The 11513-nt window shown below is 45.0% G+C and overlaps 1 protein-coding gene across 1 annotated transcript; it reads left to right on the top strand.

The window, feature by feature from the left end:
• Positions 1 to 6195: 6195 nt before the first annotated feature.
• Positions 6196 to 10163, top strand: LOC149357895 (uncharacterized). Its single transcript, XM_089577985.1, has 4 exons — positions 6196 to 6406; positions 7709 to 7737; positions 8452 to 8517; positions 9938 to 10163. Exons 2-4 carry the CDS (start codon positions 7711 to 7713, stop codon positions 10136 to 10138), a joined length of 294 nt encoding a protein of 97 aa, XP_089434111.1. The 5' UTR covers positions 6196 to 6406; positions 7709 to 7710; the 3' UTR covers positions 10139 to 10163.
• The last annotated feature ends 1350 nt before the right edge of the window (positions 10164 to 11513 follow it).

Raw genomic sequence — 11513 nt, 5'->3', positions numbered from 1 at the left:
CATATATAAGTTTGCCGGGAGGGAATGCAGAACGAATTTGGAATGCAGGCGATTAGGAAGCTGCTAAAGAACTGCTGTCCGACTCGGCGGCTTCAAATTTTCTCAAGTTGCCTTGGATGGAACACGAAGAACAAGAAAATTGTATTAAGCCATGCGCAACTCTGGCGAAGCTCGCGCGCCACTCTGATGCTTAGCTTGAACCTTCATTTACGCGTCCTTGTGAGCAGGCTGGCGGTGCTCTACTCAGACAGTCCCTGTGGGCAGATAGCGAGACTTGCGGATGAGGCCGGCTTCGTCGACACTGTCCTTCTATCCCGGGCACTAGTGAACGGTCTCCTATGCGGCGGAGAAAACCGGGTGTACGGCTAGCTGAGGGCATCCTGTTTGCAGCACAAGAGCGTCATCATTGTCGGCTTCTGCTGTGCACAGGTGAGGATGGGGTTCTATTCATGTATTTGAAGGGCGTCACTAACCTCTTCCTCTGCTTCACAGCGCCAGAAAGTGCATTGAAGCCTTTCTAAAGAGCGGTGAAATCCAACAGCGTCCTACGTCCTTGACACAGACACAAAATACATATACTACACATGGTATTTAGCGTTCACCTTCCTTAGGATCGGTACCGTTTATTCTACTGCTGAGCGTCAAGATAAAAATTCAGGGGGGCACTTTGTTGACCTAAAAAGCGGTGAGGCGAAAGCCTTCAGCGCGGTGTTGCTGTTTGTGTCACTGATGCGTTGTCAAGATGTTAGGCTTCGCCTCCAAGACTGAAACGCGACAGCGTCTTGCAACGCTGCCAGGGAGTCCACAGAATGTTATCGCCCGTTCGGTTGTATGCCTTGCTCGTCGTTAAATTGGTTTTTGAGGAAAAGGAATGTATCTGTCTTGCATATCTGGGTGGACACCTTAACCTCGCCGTACCGAGAAGGAAGGAAGATGGGAGTGAACGAAGACACCGTATTCACTAGACGCGCCTTTGTTCATTCCAAACCATCGAGCTGGCAAGGCGGAGTGGTCAGCATGCTCGTCTCGCACTCCGGAGACCTGAAATCCATTGCCGAACTCGACCAATTTCCTACTCGGTTTTGTTCATTTATCTGGCCTGACTAGAAAGGTTAATTAGGCTAATTGCGTAATTAAGCGTTTAACAGAACTCAGTCCCACTTACTTAGAGCATCATTATACATCCCTTTAATTGGTTGCATGGTTACTACACAAAGTACAATTGGCCCCGTTTGAAATTCGCGCACTGTGACGTCACGACCGTTTCGACCAATTGAAAACCGCGACATTTCTGTCGGCAAATCCTGCTTGAAACGATGAGGCATTAAAGGCTTCCGCCTTAAAAGATTAGATTTATATGCTCTGTGCCCCTAATCATGAACAGGAATAGCCTTGCCCTCATGTGACATTTCTTACGCATCAGCATAGGGAGAAAGAAAAGCCCCGATGTGTTAGCGATAGTTTCAGATGATATTCAAATAAAATATTTTGCTGTTAATTAGGATGCATGATAGGCGCACAGGTATTACAATGCTTGTAACCACAGAGTAGGTCGAACGTTTGTTTTAAGGGTAGTAGCAACGCAATCCGATGAAATATTTTTCTTTTGTGTGCAGCTGCTCGAGCCTAGAAATTCCTGGATAGTCAGTGCCTCTTTTGTGCCTACACAACTGCGGGACTGAGGGGCTGGCCTGCATGGAACTTGGAAAATGGGATTGCCAGGCCGTGCCACTTTTCATTTTCCCAACCATGCATTTGAAAGGGTCCGTAAGCTACAACTGTGTTTTCTCTTTCCTTTCCGTGGAAGAAACAATATATGTGCAGCCGGACCGCAAGGGAAACGAAAGATGTCTGATCGGGGATCATAATCATTATACTCAAGAGGCGCTGAACTCTGCACCAGATGTTTATGCTCTACTATGGCGGTCGTTCTTTCTAACGACAACTAGGAATTATGTGCATGCATTAAAAGCACCGCTTCTATTCTTGTGTGCTTGTGTACGCATGTGTTCATAAGGCTGCTGGTTTCGGAGAAGCTGCCCAGCATGCGGCGGAAAACCGGCGCCGAGTCCGGCACCTGCAAGGCTACACGGTTCCGCTCCGTCGTTCACATCGCCAGCATGCGGCCTTCGGTCGTCTTCCTCATTTGCAACCTCCTCGACGGCGGCATCACGTGTGCGCCGTTTAACGATCGGGACGTAATTAGTGTAAACGTGACTCTGAGCCAGATTCACAAATACTAGTAATATTAAATGGTAACTAGGAAAAGAAAGGCGTGTTGTAGGGGAAGTGGTTTTTGGGGCTATGAGGTTGGTCCGAAAAGTGGATGATTGTTTAGGAAATGTCCGTAAGTTTCCAGTAGTTGAATTGAACCTGATGTTCCAGCGGAGCAGTCTGAAAAGAACTACAGCAGGGGGAGACAGTGCCCACTTCATCCTCCTTCACTTATCGTTTGTATTGGGCTATCTCGCTGCAACATTATGCTGAATGATCACCAACTCAAGGCATTCTTCGTACTGCTGAACATGAACAAGATCACTTAGGTGGAGTACCTAAAGTTCAAATTTTAGCACTCTAATATAGGTGTGTAGAGGGGATTACGTTCAATATTTGAGTTCTTTTCTAGATCGTCAGTTAATCAATCTTATCTTTTGCGGCATAACTTCATATCGAAGAGTGCAGACTATGACTCACATTAATCCATTACGCAGAAGTCTTGACTTCCCGGATACCTGAAATCTTGTTTTTAATAGTCATTCATAGTGCATGCGGAATGCGCGGGTTGAAACATACGACGACGACAGACACAGAAGTACAAAGAAGGGCGACAGGGACTGCACAAGGAACCCGCCCATACCAATCTATCGTTTTCGCCTCTTTTGGGGAGTTCAGAAAACATGAACGTTCAACAACTAGTCCGAACGACCTTTCTAATTCTTAGCGCGTCTCTGTACACAACTTAGATGTCACGCATTGGAAGACCTATGCTGTATTTTATTTGCATTGCACTCCAAGCCTGATCGCGCCTTTGGCTTTACAACGTAACTGATTGTAGCGTTGTCGCATTTATGAACTCCTGGTAAGACGTCGCCCATTGGCATTAGCACGCTGGTAGTGCCTCGTCAACGCCTGTACACTTGTTGCAATCTTAGTGCTTAAGTGCACAGGGTAGGGACTATACTTCCCATGTCTTTTCAGGGCCTCCTTAAGACACGTTTTCTCAACAACTATTACACATAGCTCAATCGGGTTCACTTGATTTTATTCCCAAATTTTGTCTAATATTCTCTTAAGTGAAGGAGACATTGTTTTCCAGGGGATACTCACAGCAGTGGAATCGATTTCTGAAACTGATTTTCTTATCTGCATTTCGAGAGCAAAACTAATCTGAGCAAACCAACTAACTTCAGCAAAAAAAAAAGCGTAAATCAAACGTGATACGACAAGATGGTACAGACAAAAATAGAAGAGAAGATAAAAGGATGCGGGTCAAATTGCCCCGAACCGCGTGTATTGTACTTGAACTCATTTAAAAGGGACAGAAATGCTAATCGGAAAAAAGTACAAGACGCATAAAAATATTAGCCGCCGCGGTGGCTCAGCGGTTATGGTGCTCGGCTGCTGACCCAAAAGACGCGGGTTCGATCCCGGCCGCGGCGGCTAGAATTTCTTTGGAGGAGAAATTCTAGAGGCCCGTGTACTGTGCGATGTCAGTGCACGTTAAAGAACCCCAGGTGGTCGAAATTTCCGGAGCCCTCCACTACGGCGTCTCTCATAGCCTCAGTCGCTTTGGGACGTTAAACCCCATAAAACAAACCATAAACCAAACCAAGCATAAAAATATTAGGTATCTAGAAACACCCATGGTTTAGTTGTTGCTCGCCATTTCAGTTGTTAGTCGCACTCATTTTCCTCTTGTGTTTTGGTTCGCTGTGTCCCGTTTGCCGTATACGGTGAGTTTCGCCGTGACTAGATTGCTATCTTGTCAATATTTTTTATTGTTACGAATGGTAAAGTGTCATATTTTTAATCTGTTTTCACCTCTTGATAATAATGTTACAGAACATGAAGCGCCGGTTTTGGCGTTCAGATAAGTTTGTTGACTCTCCAGCCATCTGAAAAGTAGCAGATAAAAAAAACAGCGGAAAACAAGGAATTTCAACTTCATGAAGCCTTTCAGCAGTTTAAGTCTTGCTGGCGAATTAGTGGGCGTAGAAGATGTTACCTTGCAGGCGCTCCATTGAACTACAGGGCGAGGACGTTGTAAAAGCTATTCAGTTTAACTCCAACCGCATCCAAAAAAATGTCGGATTGCGTGCTCAAGTTCCGCTTGCGCAACTGCGGCTTCCTGAGAGCATTGCTGCTGTGCCTTTACGCCTAGATGGCGCTCGAATCAGTATTTTCGCGTTTCATGTTGGGATTGCTGGTCCTGCAGACGATGTGTGCGACGAAGTCTCACAAGGGGTCACCTTGGACCATGTCTTGGTTCGCAGCCGCACATGCCTGAACGCGCCAGCCCGCGAACGCCGCACCAGTCTTCGCCGCGACCAGCAGCAGCCGCAGGAAAGCACGAAGCAAGGTGAACAAGCCCAAACTGTAAACTCCTGGGCGTTGGCAAAATGAATGAGCCGTTATGAACCGCAAAGAAAGGCTTTTGTTAATGTGAGCGTGAATGCATGGTTGTTACGTTTGAGCAAAAAAAAAACAAGAAAAGAATAATTGAGATGCGGAGGGGGAGCAAGGCAGAAGTGAAGCAAGAATTTCCCCTTTTCTGAGACTAATTTAGCCAGAAAATATTCGAACACGTGACAGTGCTAACGCTACAGCGCTTCGGGTAAATTTTGGTTTAGAGACTGGCGGTGCTTCGATGCGCCAAGGAATGCAGCTCGACGTCACTTTGCCAGCTAGATACACCTACTGCAAAGAAACTTTTGTGTGAATGAATGCTAAGGTTAAACAACACCTACATTTGGACGAATAGGTAAAAATTCACCTCAGAACAAAAAGGCGCTCAAAGCGAAGCGATCTAAGAGGCCATTGCTTATAACGGAAAGTTTCATTTTGAGAACACTCAAAAACGTTTCTAGTCTGCAGCTGGTGCATCACAGCAAAACACCACTTTTGCGGTCCTCAAAACTGCTGTCATCGTTACTAAAAAAATTTCAAAGAGCGAAGTTTGACGTCTCGGAGCGAGTCATGAGCTTGGAGGGATTTCGTAGTGGAGTACTCCGTGATAAGTTATCACACCTGGGGTTCTGTAAGATGCGCTGATATGGTGCTCATGTTCTTGTTTTTCACACCATTGTATGTTACCTACTAATATTTGGTTTTAAAGAGACCCCAGCAATCTTCCTTGTTCTTGCCCGTACTTCAGCAGTCGCGGATTTTGCACCATCTGTGATGCTTGGCACGTCGACTAGGGGAGTCGATAAAGTAATATAAATCTCGAAGAACACAAGTGCGTTTTCCTCGTTTTCCTCTTTGCTCACAGTTAGTTTCGAATGTCTGGCGTACCCTTGTTAGGTTCTCACAAAGGTTTTCACACTCTTTCTTGCTTAAGACACTCATCAATCAAGCTTTATAGGAACCAGCTTGCGTTCCTTGGCCGCATGTAAGTGCGCACCTATAACTTGATGCTCTTCCGGTTGCCCTCGCGCTGTAGCCTTATTATTAGTGCATTTTTATTTTAGCGCGCTTTTTGCGATGTGTATATCTGTCTTTCACCAGAAAATGTAACGCTCCGTTCGGTGTCGTCACTCGTGTGCTATCTTTCTGAATGTCCATCTTTATTTTATAGTTATAATTGCTTCATTATGAAAACTGAAGCATTTGGTATGTAAACTCGAGCAACCTTGTCACAGAGATAAACCAATATTTTCTTACACCTCCCCCCTCCCCTTCCTTCTGAACTTACTCGAAAATGAGTTCCGACAGTACAGTGAGATCATTCTACTACTTACGCAAATAGCAACACTTCGAAAGAATGCTGCGGTACCTACTAAGTTTTGATTTTAACGAACTTTCTTGAACTTGGAACCAATGTACCTCACCTTTGTTAGAACCTTAGCAGAGAAATTATTCTGAGAAATCATTAGTTTTTGGCTGCGCATGAACTCCTTACCCGTAATCTTGCGGTCCCAGTCACGAAGATCTTCATCCTGATGACGACAATGTGCCCGGGTTGGCCTGCCGTCCTGGTCATTCCTCCCGTCGCACCCAATGGCATGAGCCGCGGCTAAGGCGGCAAACCATGAACTGGCAGCGGCAGAAGCGGCAGTCCCGCTTGCTCTGCTCGCCTCCCGTCGGGGAACAACGAGGAAAGCATGGAATTCCTCAGCATGCTGCCCAGACGGCCCCTGTTGCCGCTTTCTTCATCAACGACGAGGCCAAACGGGCGAGAGCGAAGGTAATTCTAAATAAGGAAGTGTAGCCAGCATCGCTTCTCGGTATTGTATATTATGCTTAACGTTCCACTGCTGCACACGGGTTGTGGGAGACGCCATAGTGGATTAATTCAGACCACATGCGTTCTTTAATGTGCACTAAAATCTTTCACCACACGACTGTCTTGATTCTGGCTGCGCAGAAATTGGTTGCCATGGCATGAATTCGATCCCTTGTCCTCGGGCTCAGTGGCCAAAATCTATAGCTACTAAGCCACCGCGCCAATGCTTCTCAGCCACCCGATTCGTCTTGTGTGAGGAACTCGGGAAGGAATATGAAAGCCTCGAATCCTGGCCTCAAGAACAGAACAACAACATTAGGCTCAAATTATTTTCTGTTTCGTTGGAGGCATCGCTGTATAATATTGCATATAATGGACGGCCTCTCGGTGCTTGTGTACATTGGTTGTCCGGCACGTAACTGACATAGCTGAGGGGTGACGAGTGCGCTTCGACTGAAAATCAATCAGAGGAAGCCGCGCCGCGTAGTCTAACCGGTTGCCTACTGCAGGGGGTGTAGGCAGCGAATACAAGCAGGCAGCGTTGAACTTGCCGCATCAGGCAAGTCCATCTACAATAAGGTACGCGGACGGGTTAGTTGCATGGTTATTTTACAGACCTCCACGCACTTGCCTAATCGCTTGAATTGCGCAATAGACCTTAGACAGAGATATTGTAGATTGAAACACCCAATGAATAAGAAAAAAGAAGGCTCTCGCGCCTCTAAAATATTGGGCGCATGATCTCATTTGTAATATAAAAGCTGTGGCCTCCCTTACAAAAATGTTTCAGACAGTCTATAGAGTGTCTATAACTTTTTGTCTATAAAGCGTACCAGGGAGCGGCAGAAAGTTAGGTGGGCGGATGAGATTAAGAAGTTTGCGGGGATACGGTGGCCGCAACTGGCGAAGGACAGGGTTAATTGGAGAGACGTGGGAGAGGCCTTTACCCTGCAGTGGGAGTAGTCAGGCTGATGATGATGATGAATGTTCGAAATGTTCCCAGTAGTAGGCAAGCACTTTTCTTTAATAGTATTTATTGATGCGAACCACATTTTGAATTAGTGAATATAAAAAAAAATATTTGAAAGCTAGTTCTTTCGCTACCTAACCGATGAAAACAAATATCCCTCCAACCACGCGAAAAATAAATGCTGACAAAGAAAGACTCCTTCTGGCATTTACTGTTTATAGTAGGGTTATGTTACAGAACTTTTGTTGGATTTGTGATTCAAATATTCAGCAACCTTGTTTTCTTTTTTTCAGTCATGGCCACACTCAGTCAAGCACAGCATGTAAGTGTTACTTTTTTCATTTGTTATAGGGAGAAGCTTACAGGCATTGCTGGGATGAGCCATGTTAGACGTTGGCCTTTAATATTCTAAACCTCCAAGTTGGATACGACGGACGTCGTATTTTAGGGTTTCCGGTTAATTTCGATCCTTCTAGATTCGTGAACGCGCTCTTACGTCGGACCACCGACTGGTGTTTCAGGGCATTCACCTTCCATCGCTATGCGGGCTGCCCCGGTGAGGTTCGATTCCGCGGACTTGGGGTTATCAGCCGAACGCCAAATCCTCTGAGCCACCACGCCGGGTACATTGGCCCTGCAAAAATGTTCACTGAGGGTGCATGCCGGGTCAAGTAACGCGAGAAAAAATACAGGAAACATGTAAGGAAGACACAGAGGGCAGTCACGTGCGTCTGTCCTGTGCGTCTTCCTTATGTGTCTCGTCTTTTTGAGCTAGTGTGCGAAAATTTTAGTCGTGGTTAAACGAGTGCTGTTGACTTCAGAAAGACAGGAGTGATGAATTAGCAAAATGCCATGTTTTCGTTTTCTATAAGCATCATATATGAGTAGAAATACGCCAAGGACTCTCAAAGCTTAATTTTTTGCCCGAAATCAACGGAACGACGAGATTCCAAACAGGCTGTGGATTAAACTTCTCCTTTCGACTGCTTTGTCTTTGGAGACAGATGGCCGAAGCTAACACCCCGATCTTTTTTAGAGCCCTGACACGATTCGAGTACCCACACCTCGCATTCAGCTGCCGAAACTTCCACCGCCGCCGAGGGTATGTATCCATTGAGTGAAGTCGTGTTCAGTCAATACTGCCTGTGCACATTCGCTATATGAGGCAGACATAAACCCGAAATACACTATGCGAGTTACGGATTAAATTGAAAAATATTATTATTGACCCAGAGGGAACACAGACGTGTGCACCTTTCACTAACGACGTGCTGTGATCGCTTGTGGTGAACTAAAGAAATTACTAGATTTTAGCTTTTGGAAATAACAACCTCCCCACTTTTGCATTCATATTTGCTGTGCCCCATCCTATATACATTTGCCGGCAGATTTGCTTGTTTCCTAGGATGTGAAGGTTGCACGATTTCGTTTAACGGTTAACCTTGAACAAGAAGATTGGAGAAGAAACCTCGTGGAACAATTCTTGAGGTTGATTTTGATGATACATGTCTGGGTGCGGCCAATGTAAGGCTATCGCACAAGTCGAGTTTGCTCTGCAGAAGATGTTGAGCACTCGAGATGTTTGTACAAAAGAAAAGAAAAGGCCCCAGAATTGTTTCCTAGCTTTATACTTCGACGCAGTGAACACAGCCATCGAGCACGGTTAACAGCGCCCCATTATTTAGAACCGGCAGTGTAGTGTGACATGGAGCGGGCAAGTTTTAGATGCAGCTATGGAGACCCTCTACATCGCTTCTCATAATATTCCATAAAAATTCGCAAAGAAAAAAATGACATGGCATGTATCCAAAAAAAGCAACAATAATCTGAGCAGATTTCGCTTTTTTTTCTTTCTGTAAGCATTCAAGACCTTAGCAGTTACGTGCACGGTAATTTTAACGGCCAATACGCACTTCCAATACGCAATTATCGCAGTTGCATTTTGCCATATAGGTTTCATTCACGCCGACGATTTTGAATACTTGTTGCACTTATGAAATCTTGTGATTTTGCTTATTACGTAGGAAAAAAATCAGTTTAATTTGATTGACGTGGCTCAGTCTTCAGGTTCGCTTCAAATTTTGTCGCAGCTGATATCTTACAGGCTTAAATGCCACATGTCACCTCATGTGTTCAACTAAGGAAACGAATCCAGACAGCCTGATACTGACAGACGCTAGTATCAGGCCATTTATAAGGGCCGTATATTATTTCAATGAACCCAGCAAGTGCTGCTACTGAGCCCATATTTTAACGTGAATTAGATGCATTAATATGCACTGCAAATGGAAACTGCCTTCTAGCTCTCAATAAATCTCTTACCGAGAATCTTGGAGACCAATATTTGAACACTGACTCCCAAGCCTTACCAAATCGCTTTCCTAACTGCCCATTTCTATGTTTTAAGTAGTGGAATGCTAACACCTGGCATGAAGAATGGGCAAGACAAAACGGCTAATGAATCCATGGGCAGAATGTGTACAACGGCTTCATGACCACTATTTCATTGGACGCTCCCACAGACGCGGATTGACGTGCAAGGCGGCGGATCCGGGTCCCAGCACAGTGTGAGCGGCAGCATCCAGCACGACATACACCGGCCCGCACGCGGCCCCACCATCTCCATCTGGGGTCAGGGCTCGCACCAGCGACACCCCGCCACGGGCAGCCACGGCCAGGGACAGGTCGGGGTGGGTGTCCGGTTTCCCATTGGAAAGCGCTGACGGCCCCGCAGGAACACCCTCGTCCACTTCTGCATGCATCCACGGAATATACAACTTATACTCGGTTACGCTGTTTCAGTTTGTCCATTTCCGTTGGGGAGCGACAACGTCAACGTGCCAGCCTCAAACGGGTGTACAAAATAATTCACGCTGAGCTTGAGCTGGCTGTTTCATGTATCAATATCAGCTAACAGACTAAAAATAGCTCGGAAGCAAGTTCACAATTATTAACTGAGTAAATAGGTTTTTTGTTTTTTTTTGCAAAAGCTTTGCATCGTAGGCAACTTTCATTCCTGTAACCTTGAGTCTGCAGGAGCTCGCGATTGTTCTGTTCATTCCCCCAAAGCATTCAACCGAGACCATGTGAGGCAAAAAAGAAAAATAGGTTGCGATAATTGTAGGCCGATAAAAATAAAAAAGAAAGCCTGCAACCTAATATTAAACAGTTTGCAGGAAGTGATTTCAGCCGTATAGAAGCTGAAATTTCGTATTTTTGCTGTAAAAAAAGCTTAACACCAAAATGAGTGCAGTCTAATTTTTCTTCATTAAACTGGGCAAGGTGCGCAGGCTTTTTTTCTATTTTTGTTCGGTCATTCTCACAGCCCTTAAGATAGATCAAATAGAAACGAAACAAATAACAAAAAATATGGAAAAGAAGGAGCGCAGCCGGAAGTCTTTTTCAGTCAATAGTTTGATAGAAGCTAAAACTTGTTTGTTATGGGGTTGGATGAAAAGCATCAAAAGAGTGTCCAAACCGGCTTTTACTCACCCTCAAACTAAGGCTGACTCAGAAAACAATGTTCTGTTCTTCGCGCGCTCTAAAACAAAAGCCATATCTAAACTGATCAAGTGTTATGTGCTGCCCTATGAAAGCTCTACGTTGGGAACTTCTGCGTTTCTTTGATAGAATTTTGCAGAAATAATACTTTATACTTTCGATTTCTATATGGATATTACTGAGGAAACATTTCATTATGTCAGAAATTTTTCTTATAATTCTGAATTTTTGATGTAAAATTCTCAAACACATATAATATTGAGTTCATAAAACGTAACAATTGACACTTCTTTTGGGTCTTAAAACTTGTGTATGTGGTCTTGAGAAATTGTAGTTCTCGGTAAAATGACACATGTGGTGCGAGATAAGAGCCGACGTGAAATGCGCTTTGTTCGCTGTAGCTGTGCCCATATCTGCGAACTGTTCGTGCGTCTGGAAGAGATAACACTTTGCGATTTAGACATGCTATCGGCGGTGAGATAAGCGGGCAACTTGACGTTTTTAGCCCCCCGGTGCATTGCTTCTCTTCTGTCTCCGCTTTCTCCTCGCATATATTAAGAAGAAAGTTGGTTGGTTTATGGAGTTTAACGTCCCAAA

Source organism: Amblyomma mixtum, chromosome 3, assembly GCF_055824585.1.
Source record: "Amblyomma mixtum isolate Tamu chromosome 3, ASM5582458v1, whole genome shotgun sequence".
In the NCBI taxonomy this organism is placed as follows: domain Eukaryota; kingdom Metazoa; phylum Arthropoda; class Arachnida; order Ixodida; family Ixodidae; genus Amblyomma; species Amblyomma mixtum.
Note: the sequence above shows the minus strand (reverse complement) of the source record. Positions and strands in the feature narration are given on the sequence as shown.